Raw genomic sequence first — 15,508 nt, 5'->3', positions numbered from 1 at the left:
GTCCTGGCTTAGATACCCAAACTGATATGGAATTAGAAGCAAGGGAAAAGGTCATAGAAAATGCATCGTAGTGAGAGCCCTGCTAAGGCCAGGGTGCAAAGCTGGCTGTTACCTTCCCTTAGACATGCACATTTTCCCCCTTCCTTGAGTCATTTCTTATGTTTTCCCTGTGTTGCACTTCAGGGATTATTTTACCCCAGTGTATATACCCTCATCTTCACTTATGTCTTCCAGGGGCTTTTGCATTTAAACAGAAAGCATTTGGAAGACTGAAGCCCATTCAGAAACTGAGAAATAGCTTTCTACGCAAACGCTTCCGCAAAAGGCGAGATGTTTCATTAAAATACATTTCCTCATTTCCTCGGTGTGCCCACCTGATGGAATAAAACGTTGGCTTGTATTCCCCTCACAAAAGAGACAGTCATCCTGTTCTCCTGACTTGGGGGCGACCCTGCTTTTCCCTCGCTGCCCATCAGTTGGCGCCTTTTGCCTTCCCCCACAACCCCCACCCCCGATCCAGCTTTGGGGGCTGCAGTCGCTCCACAGCTCGCAGGTCACATGTCCTGGCAGAACGAGGGGAGCCCTGCGCGGGAGCGGCTACGGGAGTAGGCGAGGCTTCCGCTGCTCCAGCCCGGCGGGGTTCTGCGAAGGCGCCTCCTCTGAGATCGGCCAGCCTGGGCTACAGCGGCGGCCGCGACGGCGGCCTTGGTAAGCCAGGACACAGCTGACCGCCTCCTCCACGGGGTAGGTTTCCTGCCAGGCTGGTGTCGCGGAGACGCGCGCCAGCGAGGGGAAGCGATGTAGGAACGGTGCCCAGGAGGCCCGCGTCCCCCGCCGTGCGCTCCGCAGGCTGGCTCGGCCGCGGCCCCGCCCTCGGTGCGTCTGCGGCACAGGGCGGGGGCGGCTCGCCCTCCTGCGGTCGCCCGCCCGGCCCGGCTGTCACCAGGCCGAGGGATGCAGCCACCGAGCCCTGCAGAGTCGGGCCGCGCGGGTAGCCGGAGCGCTGCCGCCTAATGGCTGCCCGGGAGCGGGGGCCCCTCTGCGCGTCCTCGGTGGGGCGCGTCCTCCCGCGAAGGTGACCCGAGGAAGGCGCCCCTCCCCGCTCCCGGAAACGCCCGCGCTTGGAACGTCGCTGCGATGGATTCGGGCAGTCTCGGCCTGCAGGTGGGGAAACTGAGGCCGGAGGGCAGCGGGGACTCCCCAAGGTCAGCGGCAACCCTTAGATGCCAGGCTTCGGGTTCTCTTTTAATATTCTTCTCCTCCGAAGTGATAGTTAAGATGGATGGGTGTGTCTCGGTCCTCGCGCTGGCTCTCGTGCCCAGGCGTTGCCCGTGCCGCACTGCGCTCGGGGAGGTGTCCTAGGGCCTGAACCCGCGCAGGTCGCTGTAACCTGGCATCTCCTGCTTGGCCCTTGCTCTCTCCCTTCGGGACCACAGCGCAGTTTCTGTGATGATCTCACTATGAGGACTATCAGCAAAATCTGCAGGTGTGTGAGCCTCGGAGTGCAAGGCTCTGTTTCCCCAAGAGAAATAACATGAGAATGGTATTAACATGAGAATCAGAAAAAGGGGGGGGGTGATAATCATGAAGCAAAAAAGAAAAAAAATAGCAAAATAAAACTACATCTTCTAGATTGATGAGGTTCTGTTTATTTTTAATTTTGTTTACATTTGAAGTTTTATATTAATAATGTAGAATAATGGTGTGTAGTTTTAATTTGCTTTACCTATAAGAATCAATACTTAATCCCCAATGTATTAGTCTTTTGCATGGATGGAATATTAATTCTTTTCCCCATATTTTAATTGGAGTACATTTATTGTAGTTTTCCTAGTCATAATTCTAAGCACTCTTTAAAATACTTTCATCAATTTTTAAAAAATTACGATGGTAGTTATCTGACTATGAATTTGTCAAAACTTTGAAATGTACAATTAAATGGTGCATTCTGTTGTAGTAAAGTGTGCCTCAATAAAGTTGCTTTTTAGACAAGATTGGGGGCATTCAGGGTGGTATAACTGTAAACCAAAGTTGTTTTTTTAATGCCAGGAGAATTATGCTGGGTCGTGAGAAAAAGGTATGGCTAATTAGATAATAAAACATGTTATAAAGTCTCAGTAATTAAAGTAACAGCGCCATGGCACCAAAATACATAAAAATGCCAACAGCTGGGCATGGTGGCACAGGTTTGCAATCCCAGTACTAGGAAGTTTGAGGATCTCCAGTTTCAGTCCAGTCTGGGCTTCATAGCAAGACCCTGTCTCAACATACTAAGTAAGAATTAATGTAATAATAAAAACCCTCGAACATACAAATAAAAGAGAATCTAGTATGCCATAAATGTAACAATTTCAGTTAGGGATTAAAAAAGGACTTAGGTTCCCTTGCTGCCCTGCTCAATGTCCATGTGCCTGGCACAAGACTTCGTGTTGAGTCCGCTGCTGAGTACAGGCCATTGATGTCATAGATGTCCATGGCAGGCATGCAGAAAGCCAGCAGGAAGCCTCCTTCTCTCATGTCTCTCATCTCACTTTCATTAAACTATATTCCCTATTTTAAAATAAAATGGTCACATATGTACACTTTCTTCAACATAATTATCCTTCCCTTCCCATTTAACACCCCCCCACACACACTTCTATAATAAACAAAATTTAAGTGAAAAATTCTTACTGATTTTAGGTAGCATAGCTCATCATTTCTGCCAGGTGTTTTCCTTGAAGGAGAGTTGCTGTCCCCTGTCTTAGGGGATGCCCTGGTGTTAGCGTCTAAGATTGTACCAATCTACATGCAAATGTGCATTTGCTGAACTGTATTGCTTCTTCCTGGAGAATTAAATTGAGATTGTGTTATCAGGATTAGTGGTGGAAAAAGGACCATCTTTCCAGTAGAAAAGTGTTTTTTTTTTAATGCATTTATTAGTGACTTTTAAAATACACTTTAGTATAACGTTTTGTGTATGATCTGCCTATTTCTTCAAACTATTCATAGGTATTCCATCTTTATTCTAATTATATTTCTTTTTCATTTTACCTGAGTTTTTTTAAAATGCCAGGAATTAAGCTTCATTGGTGAAGTGAAAGCATTTATTTTATGTATTTTATAAATATGTAGTATGTACATCTCTTCAGAGGTAACCAGTGCCATTTATACACACACACACACACACACACACACACACACACACACCATGTATTATTTTATGTTGTGACCTACTATATCCTAAAAGGTTTTTTTTGGCCATTTTTTTTTTTTGTGGTGATATATTGTGTATAAACTTGGCTGAGGATCAGAGGACAGAGCCAGCCACTAGATTAGACAAAGAGGTCAGGCAGTGGTGGCACACACCCTTAATCCTATCACTAGGGAGGCAAAGATCAGTCTGGATCTCTGTAAGTTTAAGGCCACACTAGAAACAGAGCCAGGCAGTGGTGGCACACACCTTTAATCCCAGTACTGGGAAACACACACGCCTTTAATCCCCAGAAGTGATGTCTGGCAGAGAAAGGTATATAAGGCATGAGAGAACAGAAACTCACTCTCTTTAGGCTGAGGATTTCGAAGAGGTAAGAACTAGTGGTTGGCTGTTCTACTTCTCTGATCTTTCAGCTTTCACCCTGATACCTGGCTCTGGGTTTTCTATTAAAAGACCATCTAAGATTTGAACAATTTTTGATGGTTTTTCATCTGGTTTTCTAGGGCCCAGAAGCAGTAGTAGATATGGGGTGAGAGCAGAGATCCTGGGTTTGCTTTTCACTATCCCATTCCAGAATCTTTGTTAACTGCTGCAGGTTTACTGTGCCTTAGCTTGTCCAGCTACAAAGTAGACTTAATAACTATCATAGACTTTTTATGCAGATCCACTGAATGCTTAAAAGAGTGCCTGACACATAAGTGCTGGGCAGAGTTAGAAACAAGTTGTTCTCTGCTCTGTGTGTGATTGGACTCTATACTACTCCCAATTTTACAGCAGAGGATTATGGGGCCATGGAGACCCAAAGACTTAATGGGATCTTTCACTTGCTCAACAGTCATTAAATCTCTTCTCTGCATGGCGTACTATGCTGGGCCTGGGAGGCATATCAAAGGCAAATTACACTGAAGCCAGTAAGAAGGGACTTAGAGGCCCATTGAGTAAAGAGTTGAGTCAAGCCATGGAAGGCATCAGGCATCGTGGACAGTATGTGGGCTTCGAATTTCCTGCTTACAATTTGCTAGAATCTGTTTTCCATCAAAATGAGAATAATTGTACTGCTGTTTGAAAGCTGCTCGTCTGGTCTAAAGAAATGGATTCAAGGGTCTAGCACACACTGGAATACGTAGTGAGGATTGGACAAATACCTATAAGTAGATACTCTACTCTGTATCTCAGGGTCCACATCTGTGGATTAAACTCACTCTAGATTGAAAATATTTTAAAAAACTGAACATGTGTGTATTTATTTTTACTGTCATTATTCCCTAACCAGTACAACGTAGCCACTATTTACAAAGCATTTGCCTTCTGACAGGTATTAGAGATAATTTAAAGTATTTAAGAAGTGCATAACTTGCATATAAAGACTGACATTTCATATAAAGAATTTGAGCAGCCTCAGATTTTGGTGTTGGTGTCCTGAGGAGTGGGGAGTCCTGTAGCTAGAGTTTTCCTGGTCCTGCCTGGCCCACGGTCAGGACAAATCTCTCTCACTAGTGTCCCCCAAGTAAACACACAGAGATTATATTACTTATAAACTGTATGGCCGTGGCAGGCTTCTTGCTCTCTGTTCCTTTATCTTAAATTAACCCATTTCTGTTAATCTATACCTTGCCATGTGGTTCATGGCTCACGGGTATCTTACATCATGCTTCTCCTCATGGCGGCTGGCAGCGTCTGCTTCTCAGCCTTCTTTCACCCACCATTCTCCTCTCTCCTTGTCCTGCCTACACTATCCTTCCTGCCTGGCTACTGGCCAATCAGCGTTTTATTTATCAATCATAGCAACATACATTCACAGCATACAGGACATCCCACAGCAGAGTCCTAGAATTAATCCACCTTGGATACCAAGGTAGAAAGTGACAAATAATTGCTCTGGGGAAAATTAATGTAAATGGTCTTAATATGTGTAAGGAAAATGCACTTAGATCTGGATGGGGAAATCAGGTTGACTTTTAGAGGAGATGTGAACCTCTTGATCTGATTTTTCATGGTTGAGTTCGTGTGTATAAAAAGGGCGCTGTTGGAAAGGTTATTAGAGCTGAATTCTGAGGGATCTTCGCAAAGCATTTGGACTTTCTTCTGCAGACACAGGGGAATCATTATTGACCAGTTTTATAGAAGAGAGTGCTATTCTGACCCATGCTTCAGAGGATCAGATGGTAATGGAAACTGTTCCCATTGTTTGCAGCATCCCATCCCATGCCTGACAAAGGACTTCCACAGGCAGCCTCTTTTCGTCTAAACAATGTCTCCATGGTGACATATTTAAGTTGTTGTTGTTTTTTTAAGTTAGCATACATATCATGGGTCCATTATGGAATTTTCATAATGCTTTGTTCCTGTTTGTCTCCTAGACTCCATCACCTGCCCTTCTCCCCTCTGGCTGCTCTCCTTCCTGTCCCCAGTAACCCCTCTCTTTTCATGTGACTTATTCCATTACCCTCTTTTTTCTCTTCCCCCTAAGATCTCTCTCCTCTTGAGGTCCTTTTTCTAGCTTTATAATTTATTCCCCATATAAACACACACACACACACACACACACACACACACACACACACACACACACACACACCTAGTAAAGTATAGGATCTGCATACAAGAGAAAACATGGCATTTGTCTGAGTCTGGCATATTTTGCTTACTGTAATGATTTCCAGTTCAGCCTACTTTCCTGACAAATGTTATTATTTCACTTTTCCTTACGGCTGAAAAAAATTCTATTGTGTTACATGTACCACATATTCTTTATAATTCTGTTGGTGGACATGTAGTTTCTTCTATTTCCTGCCTGTTGTGAATACTGTGACGATGAGTATAGATGTACAAGTATCTCTGTGGCGTCCTTTGGGTTTATACTCAGGAGTGATACAGCTAAGTCATATGGTAGCGCTCTCTCTCTCTCTCTCTCTCTCTCTCTCTCTCTCTCTCTCTCTCTCTCTCTCTCTCTCTCTCTCTGTGTGTGTGTGTGTGTGTGTGTGTGTGTGTGTGTGTGTGTGTGTGTTTGAAGAAACCTCCATACTGCTTTCCATCATGGCTGCATCAGTTCACAATCCCCCCCCCCCCCCCCGTAGATAATGGTTCCTCTTTCTCCACATCCTTGCCAGCACTGTTGTCCTTTTTTCTTGACGTTAGCCATTCTGACTAGAGTGTAATAGAATCTCTAAGTAGTCTTTTCAAGACTATATGAGTATGACTATTTTGCCTACATGTGTGCACGGTGTACATGCCTGATGCCCGCAGAAGCCAGTAGGGTATCACACCCCTCCCTGATTCTGAAGTTATGGATGGTTTTAACAAGCTGTAATATGAATTCTGAGAAATGAACCTGTGTCCTCTGTAAAAGCAGCAAGTGCTTTTTAACCCTGGAGCCATCTCCACAACTCTTAAAATAGTTTTAATTTGCATTTTCCTAATGGCTAAGGATATTGAGTGGTTATATATATATATATATTAGCTATTTTTATTTCTTCTTTGAGAACTGTCTGTTCAATTTATTGGCCCATTGATATTTTAATTTTTTATTTTTGAGACTATAATATAATTACAGCATTTTCCCTTCCCTTTCCTTCCTCCAAACCTTACCATATACTCTTTCTTGCTCTCTTTCAAATTCATGGCCTCCTTTTCATTAATTGCTGTTACATGCAAATATAAGTCTCTATATATAGACATATATGTTCCTAAGTTTAGCCTGATCAGTCTATATAACGTTACTTGTCTCTATGTTTTCAGGGCTGATATTGATATCCAGTAATCAATATCCACTTGATATTGGATAACCAATTGGTATGTTCTTCCCTGGGGAAGACTGTTTCTCTTGCTGTTGGCATTCCTTAGTTGCCTGTCATTGTTTCTGTAGGCTCGATACCTCAAGGACTTTCCCTTGACTATGAGGGCATGTCTGTTGTTGTCTTTGTTCAGCTCATGGTTAAGCAGTCATGTTGGTGAGACATTATGGCTGTAACTTCTGATGCAGCTTGGAAACACAGTCTCACAGCTAGGTTCCGGATCATCTGGCTCTTAAATTTTTTCTTGCCCCTCTTGTACGGTATTCCCTGAGCCTTAGGTGTGGGATTTGTTTTGTAGAGGTATTCATTGGGACTAGACTTTGCATTTTGATTGGCTGTGGTTTTTTATAACGGTCTCCTTCTGTTACAAAGAGAAGTCTTCTTGATGAGGGGTGAGGACTAGACTTTTGTGGGGGTGTGAGGATGAACATTTAGCATGTAGCTACCTATTATGTTGACTTAGTAAAGTGGTGCGTGCAGGGTCTTACCCGGTATCTGTGACTTCACTGGTTATTTTACCCGCCTTCTTCTATAATTTATCTCCCTCCCTAAATAGAGCCCCTCTTTTTCCTATTTACCCAGCTAGACAATTTGTGCCTTGCTATTAACCTCTCTATTGTTCCTCTAACTCCATACCCCAGCTATGATCCCTTTTTATTTTCTTGGTTTCTGCAGAAACTAATATGCACTCACATCTGAAGATTTGGAGCTAGGAATCTCTAATAAGAGAGAAAATAATATATTTGTCTTTCTGGGTCTAGGTTATCTCACTCAATAATATCTTTTCTTGTTCCATCCATCCATTCATTTACCTGCAGAGTTTATGATTTCATTTTTATTTACAGCTAAATAGTATCCATAGTGTGTACTACATTTTCATTATCTGTCGATTAAAGAACATTTAGGGTTTTTTTTTTTTTCTTTCTATTTCCTAGCTATTGTGAATAGCAGAATGAACGTGATGTATAGTCTTTTGGGCACATACCAAGGAGTGGTATAACTGGTCATATAGTAGATTCATTTTTAGCTTTCAGTGTTCCCCACACAGATTTCCATAGAGGACGTAGCAGCTTGCAACCCCACCAGCAATGCACGAGGGTTCCCTTTTCCCCACACCCGCCCCAACATTTGTTGTTGGTTGTTTTGTCGATCGTTATTTTGGATGGAGTAAGAGGACATCTAAAAATTGTTTTGATTTGCAGTTCCCTAATTGCTATGGATGAAGAACGTTTTTTGAGATATTTTCTAGCCATTTTTTCCTTCTTTTGAGAGCTCTCTGTTCAGGTGCCAGGCCCTGGAATTGGGAAGGGCCTGGAAGGAGGAGAGAAGTCAGAACTGCGAAGCACTTAGACTCTGGTGCCTGGGAAAGTGGTGGTGTCTTTCATGAAGGAAGGTAGACTTGCGAAAAATAGACAGTTTCCAAGTACATACTTCCTGATACATCGTGTGGTGGTGTTCTGCCCCTCAGATCTCCGTGGCTCCTTCTGTTTAATTTTTACAAGATACACTAGTTTCTCTTACCACTTTATGTACTTATTCAGACAACTCCTAATTCGTGCTTCTTTCTCAGTGTCTTTGTCCTTTATTGTTTTCCAAGTCCTGTACCCTAGAAGTGGTAATAGGTGGAATTCAGTGTAGGGAATGATTGTACTTAAGGTGCAACACTTGCAAGACATAAGTAAGAACTTCCCTCCGTGGAACTGAAACAATTGTTAGCAAGCTGAGTCAGACAAACCCGTCTAACTACAACGTTAATGGAGTATGGGCCTGGGCAGGTAATCTTATGGGTGACTATGGACTTCTGGGAAAGAAGTACCAGAGTAATTATCTAGATACAACCTTCCTTTCATCTGCTTCTACTTATATAAGCATGGATCATCTCTCTCTACATTCATAGGTTGGGAGAGAAAAATCCCATCCCTCAAACCGTGAATGAAAACGTGCTATGTATTTTAGTTTAGTTCCTCGAGGTCATTTATAGTAAATTATATCTGGAAAGTACAATAAAAAGTGGGTGTTGGTGGATCTGTCACCCTACCATGCCCCCCAAAACAACCAGAACATACTATTTAATGCCTACATAACTCATGGATTTTTGCCAAGCCACCCATCTAATCATCAAATGAGGAGTGTAATCCCGTTTTTTTTATGGCCCACAATGAGTATGCTAATTAGTCATGTTCAAATTTTCAACAGTATTTTCTTCTTCTCCTGGAGGGAATGATCTGTATCTCCTTGACCATTGACTTCAGGCTTTTCATGCCCTCCTTCTGCTTCAGGCTTTCAGTAGCCTCTTTCTGTTTCTGTGCATGCTCTGTGGAATTGGGAGAGGAATTATGTAACTTGGCCCATGTGCATGATGCAGTAGCTCTGAGAGCTACTTTCTGGCTTTCCATTTCTCTTACTCTAACAAAACCAACAAGGTTAACGAAAAGGGGGCAGTTTTTTCTGTCCATTCTAGAGTGTGCACAAGAAACAGAGGTTCAGTTAACCTTTATGGGCAAGGAACAAGAGCAGAAACTGAAGCTTAGTGCTTAGAAAAGAGGTCTCCCTCTTTCCCCCTCCTTCTCACCCCTTTCTCCCTGCTCCTCTTCCCTTCCCCTCCCTGTGTCTGTCTCTCTGTCTCTTCCTCACTTCCCCTCCCTCTTACTTCATATAAAAAAACATTCGAAGTAATTCAAAGTACCCTAGAATTAGAATCTGCTCATGTCGAGCTTAATAGTAACATAGCAGACATGTGCTACCATGTGGTTTTTTAGTTCTTCTCTGGCATATTCTTACTTGTAGTCATATATACCTGAAATATTTGTTGCCCCACATATGAAAACAGAAATATCCAAACACCTTAGTTCTTCCAAACCACTGAACTTTGGGGATCATTTCGGAAGCCTTTTCTTACTCTAGTTCACCATGTTTGAGGGACATAGCTTATGCCCTGTGAGGATTTGGGACTTTCTCAGAGCAGCTAGATCCTCTCTTTTCTTCTGAGAGGCTGGAAATCAGCCTGCAGCTCTTTGTTTCTGCTTATCAGCATCCCCCTTCCCTTGCTCTGCAGAAGCGTGAGTTTCCTTCCCCACTTGCTGTGACCAGTGGATGGGATGAGTGGATTTGGTCTGTGTGAGGCACACAAGCAAGGATGCAAATTTGACTCGGCTTCTACCTGACCTAAGACCACAGCCCTGGTAGCCATTTCCTCTGCACTTTGATCCATTAGGAGAAGCACATTTGCTGCCTGCTTCTAATCTGTCTTCTGTAGCTGAATCCAGCAGGATCACCACTGTCAATAGACCTATGTGCAAGAGTGCTAGGTCATTATCATAAATCATAAAGATTTGTGGCTCTCTGTCGCCTGAGTGGGAGCTGATCATTGTGAGCAGAGACTCTGGGCACTGCCAATTGAGTCCCGTTCCTTCCCTGATCATCTATAGAACTTCAGCCTACCAGCCTTATTTTTTTAAGTCACAGACTATGAGATGTTTGTGGTTTTATCTCCTACAGTGGAGAAAGTTCCTGGGAGTAAAGGTCCTCTTTATGTTGACACAGGCACTCCCATTTCTGTCCCATCTACCATATCATTGTAAGCCATAGCATTTATTGTGTACCTGGCATTTTCCAAGCTGACTGCCTTATCTTGTAGACTTTGTCTATAATCCCTTCCTCTAGCTCCTCTGAGTAATAACCAAGGCAGGGAGAATAGTGGCAGCAGGAAGCCACCGGAATGGCCCTGTTCCCAAGAGCTACTACACTAGAGGCATGAAATTGCCCCAGGTCCAGTGTTGGGTGTCCAGTGGTGGTGATGAGGAACTAATGAGGCCAGGCGACATACAAGTCTATGATGTACTAACTCTGTGGACTTAGACAGATCAGAGGGAGAAAGAACCAGTCTATATATAATATATTGATGCTCGCACACCAGCAAGCCTTGTGTCCTGTGCTGCCCAAAGCTTGCTTCTTTTCCTCTGGCTGTTCTCCAGCTCTCTTGACAGAATAGTTTGACTCACATCTGGGTTCCCAGGACCATTGTCTCTTGTTGCAGACTTGTCTCTACTTTCTTGAAATGTGTCATAGCACTGTAGAGAGATGTTTGGTGTGCTGCATGACTAAGAAGGGCACATGAGAATAACTACTCTAAAAAACAAGCCCCAGTCATTACTAGGTGACACAATGGTCTATATGTAGCTCACAACACTAACCAGTGTGGGTGTCAGGAGGGGAGAGGTGAACAGTTGGGGCAGACCCTCCTCTAGATCCATAGAGACTCTCCATTCAGCTCACATCTTACTGGCAGCTCTAGTCATATGACTTCACCAGGAAGAAGGCATGCCAGGAAATGAAGTTCACTGTGACTGCTAAAGGTAGAGTGCAAGTATGGGAATGTTGGCAAACAGAACAACTGCAACCTCATGAGACACAGAGAGCCCTCCATCATTCACAAGCTGGACCATTTTCTTCTAAGTGACTACAAACTATCATGCTTCTAAGGCAAGAGTATACTTTTGATGCTATAGCTATCACTTAGTCTTACATTAAGCCTACTTACTTTTATTATACTAGCTTCATGTCTTTAATTTTGTTGTTTGGTGTGAATCTGTTTTCTATCAGAACATTAGAATTTCTTGCTTCTCAAATATTCCTGGAATATGAGCATCAGTTGTATTTTTTTAGTGTGTGTATGTGTGTGTGTGTGCACACCCACGCCCACGTGGGCAGTGTGTACAGGTGCATGTGGACGTGTGTGCATGTGGAGGCTAAGAGCATTTCTCAGACAAGTCTACCATTTTTTTTCTTTTTTTGATGTGTGTATGTGTGTTTGCATGTTCATGTATATGAATGTGCCAGAGTGAGTTGCACAGATCAGAAGACAAACCTTCAGTAGTGGTCCTTCCCTTCCACCTTTAACAAGCTGTCTATACCAGATTTGCTGGCTCTAAAGAATTCTGTTTGTGCCTCCCATCTCCCTATAGGAACACTGGCTTTATAAGCGCATGCTTGCTGCCTCAGCTAGCTTTTATGTGGGATCTGGGGATTTGAACTCATGTTCTTATGCTTGCACAGCAGGCACTTTTCCTACTAAGCCATCTTTCCAGCCTCTAACTTTGTTCTTATACTGGGGTCTCTACACTGGCAGAGAGTTTAACTGGCAGGCCAAGCTGGCTAGCCGGTGAGTACAGGGACCTCTCTGCTGGTCTCTACCTCCCCAGTGGTGGGATTGGAAAGGTGGTCCTTCCACATACAGTTTTGGGAAGGGGCTGGTTTTAGGGTTCAAACTCGGGTCCTCGGTTTGCATAGCAAGTGCTTTACTGACTTATCCGTCTCTCCAGCTCCATGAGGCATATTTTAATGACATTTTATTGTGTTCAGTTTTCCTCTGTAACATGTTTAATATCCCTAGTAAACCCATGAGACAGTGATTATTTCTTTTTGAGAGCTGAGGGATAATCCAGGATCTAGGGAGGCAAAGTGACTTCCCACCACTTGAATAGCAGATCACACTTTATACCTGTGCTCTGAGCAGTTGTGTCCCAAGACCTTCCTTCCTGGATCAAGCTGTCCCTTCCTCTGCTCACCCTACCCGCCTCACTGAAAAGCCCCCTGTAGATTCTCCAGTCAGATGTTTCCTTCCCCTCTCCAAGTCTATAGTTTGCTTGTATAAGAAAGATGCTTTCTTTCATGTATAGTCTTATACATAAATTAGGAGGGCAATCAGAATTAAGTGATTAGATTAGATTAATTTAGAGAAATCAAAGATGGTGCTAAATAACAAGAACTGCCAAGTATTCCTTTTTTCATTGGGATATGCAGGAAAGGTTTTCAGAAATTACACCATCAAGTACTATACATTAATGCTTCAGCCTCCTCTAACTATGTGTATTTCTTCTGTGTCAAGCTTTGTTTCTTGTGTGCCTATATTAACACCCATGTCTTTGTAGCTAGTGAATAGAGATAATTTTACCAACTGCTAGTGATTTCATGACACACTCTGATTCTAACATCACATCTTTAGGCAGGGAGAGTTGGTTGAATACCCAGAGTATGTCTGCTTATAAACAGTGAGAACATCTCAAGGCTCACTGACAGACACAACTCAAGAAAACAGTCACTGTAGAAAATTCTTTCAAGTCTCCAGCAGCTAACAACCTTGAACTAGAATTTCTGATTTGATGTGTGCTTGGGGGGAGGGGGGGGGCATTGCTGGGACTTTTTTTAAAGTTTTGTTTTCTGATTCTACTTTCTCTATTTAGGTTTGACTTAATGATTCTGGCCTGAGGTCCAGGATGCTTTGTTCTTGGGACCAGACGTGACCAAAAGTTGACCTCATGACCACGTCAACCTCTCAAGCTGCCATGCTTCTCCGGAGGCTTCGGCGACTCTCCTGGGGCAGCACTGCTGTCCAGCTCTTCATCCTAACTGTGGTGACATTTGGCTTGCTGGCCCCCCTGGCCTGCCACCGGCTCCTGCACTCATACTTCTATCTACGCCATTGGCACCTGAACCAGATGAGCCAGGAGTTCCTGCAGCAAAGCCTGAAGGAGGGAGAGGCTGCCCTTCACTACTTTGAAGAGCTGCCCTCTGCCAATGGTTCAGTGCCCATCGTGTGGCAGGCCACCCCCCGCCCCTGGCTGGTGATCACCATTATCACTGTGGATAGGCAGCCTGGCTTCCACTATGTCTTACAGGTAGTGTCCCAGTTCCATCGGCTTCTGCAGCAGTGTGGCCCCCAGTGTGAGGGGCACCAGCTCTTCCTGTGCAATGTGGAGCGGAGTGTGAGCCATTTTGACGCAAAGCTGCTCTCTAAGTATGTCCCCGTGGCCAACCGCTACGAGGGCACCGAAGATGATTATGGTGATGACCCTTCGACTAACTCGTTTGAGAAAGAGAAGCAAGACTATGTCTATTGCCTGGAGTCATCGCTGCAGACCTACAATCCAGACTATGTCCTGATGGTAGAGGATGACGCCATTCCAGAGGAACAGATCTTCCCAGTATTGGAGCACCTTCTGCGGGCTCGCTTCTCCGAGCCACACCTCCAAGATGCCCTGTATCTAAAGCTCTATCACCCCGAGAGGCTACAGCACTACATCAACCCAGAGCCCATGCGGATCCTGGAGTGGGTTGGCGTGGGCATGCTGCTGGGGCCTGTGCTAACCTGGATATACATGAAGTTTGCCTGCCGCCCAGGTTTCAGTTGGCCTGTCATGCTTTTCTTCTCTCTGTACAGCATGGGGCTGGTGGAACTGGTGGGCCGCCACTATTTCCTGGAACTGCGACGCCTGAGTCCCTCCTTGTACAGCGTGGTTCCTGCCTCTGAGTGTTGCACCCCAGCCATGCTCTTCCCTGCCCCTGCAGCCCGCAGGACCCTCACCTACCTGTCCCAGGTGTACTGCCACAAGGGCTTTGGCAAGGACATGGCACTGTACTCTCTGTTGAGAGCCAAGGGGGAGCGGGCCTATGTGGTGGAGCCCAACCTTGTGAAACACATTGGGCTCTTCTCCAGCCTCCGGTACAATTTTCATCCCAGTCTACTCTAGGAGTGCCAAGAAATGCCTTTCTGCAATTGGCTATTTCCTGGAGAGGCACAGTGAACTCTTTATTTAGACATGGTTGCTTGCAGATATTCCATTGTTTAATGTCTCTAGGAATAAACATACTGGGACAGCGGAGGAATGCATCTGAGTCAAGAGCCTTGACTGGCAATCGTCCAGCAAGAGTAGCAGTTTGCCACAGGTCTGGATCTCTGTCCCTCCACACAGCCACACTGCCTCATGCAGTCTATCCCACTCAATGAGGATGAATGTCAATGACAGTTACCTTCTCCCATTGTCTGTAAGCTCCGCCTCGTGTCAGAGCTTGTGACTGCCAAAAATCTTGTGCACAGTGGTGTAAGACTTGTGTTAGGATTTTAAGGGTAGAGTATGGTAAGCAGTCAAATGCTTTTGAATGGATTCCTTTCTCAGAGGTATGAGAATGGATGCCTGCTTAGATTATATGCCCAAAGAGGCAGGGCTGTGTTGACATATTCTATTTGTTTTCCTCAACCTGGTGTAATAAACATGTAAAAGTTGTGCTGCGCCGGTTGTCTCTAAGGCAGTGATTTGGCTCTTCTGTGATACAATGACTTCTTTCCCCGTATACCTGTAATATACTCGGAGCCAATGCTGTCGGTGAGAACTTTAAGCCACAGCAAAGTCTGGAAGCACTTTCTGAATTACCCAAGTCCAGTTGCTTCAGTTCAACACTAAGTTAAGGTTGAACATTTCTGTCATAGTCTGATTCCTTGGCTGGGGGACATTTCAGAAGGTTAGAGCAGAGTGACCTCTATACTGGCAGCGTAGCCTTCTCCCCTTGCAGCCAAAGGTTCACCCTTATTTCATTTTTCTTCTGGTAACATAGTACAAAAGCCCAAGGATGGGCTACAAAGTCAAAAGACCCACAGTTTGTGTGTTCATGGGGCAGAGAATGCAGGCACACATGTGCATGCTTCTGTGGTGTGGTGTGGTGTGGTGTGGTGTGGTGTGTG

General features: G+C 44.4%; 1 protein-coding gene across 5 annotated transcripts; it reads left to right on the top strand.

Annotated features, from left to right (window-relative positions):
* The first annotated feature begins 556 nt into the window (after positions 1-556).
* Pgap4 (post-GPI attachment to proteins GalNAc transferase 4) lies at positions 557-15,060 on the top strand. Of its 5 annotated transcripts, none has more exons than XM_042271172.2 (2): positions 557-708; positions 13,233-15,060. In XM_042271172.2, exon 2 carries the CDS (start codon positions 13,308-13,310, stop codon positions 14,517-14,519), a length of 1,212 nt encoding a protein of 403 aa, XP_042127106.1. In that variant the 5' UTR covers positions 557-708; positions 13,233-13,307; the 3' UTR covers positions 14,520-15,060. The 5 variants fall into 5 exon arrangements, with proteins under 5 accessions (XP_042127106.1, XP_006973722.1, XP_006973721.1 ...); XM_006973660.4 differs by having other exon boundaries at positions 557-744; XM_006973659.4 differs by lacking the exon at positions 557-708 and adding an exon at positions 814-1,164.
* The last annotated feature ends 448 nt before the right edge of the window (positions 15,061-15,508 follow it).

Source organism: Peromyscus maniculatus, chromosome 2 (assembly GCF_049852395.1).
Source record: "Peromyscus maniculatus bairdii isolate BWxNUB_F1_BW_parent chromosome 2, HU_Pman_BW_mat_3.1, whole genome shotgun sequence".
Taxonomy (NCBI): Eukaryota; Metazoa; Chordata; class Mammalia; order Rodentia; family Cricetidae; genus Peromyscus; species Peromyscus maniculatus.
Note: the sequence above shows the minus strand (reverse complement) of the source record. Positions and strands in the feature narration are given on the sequence as shown.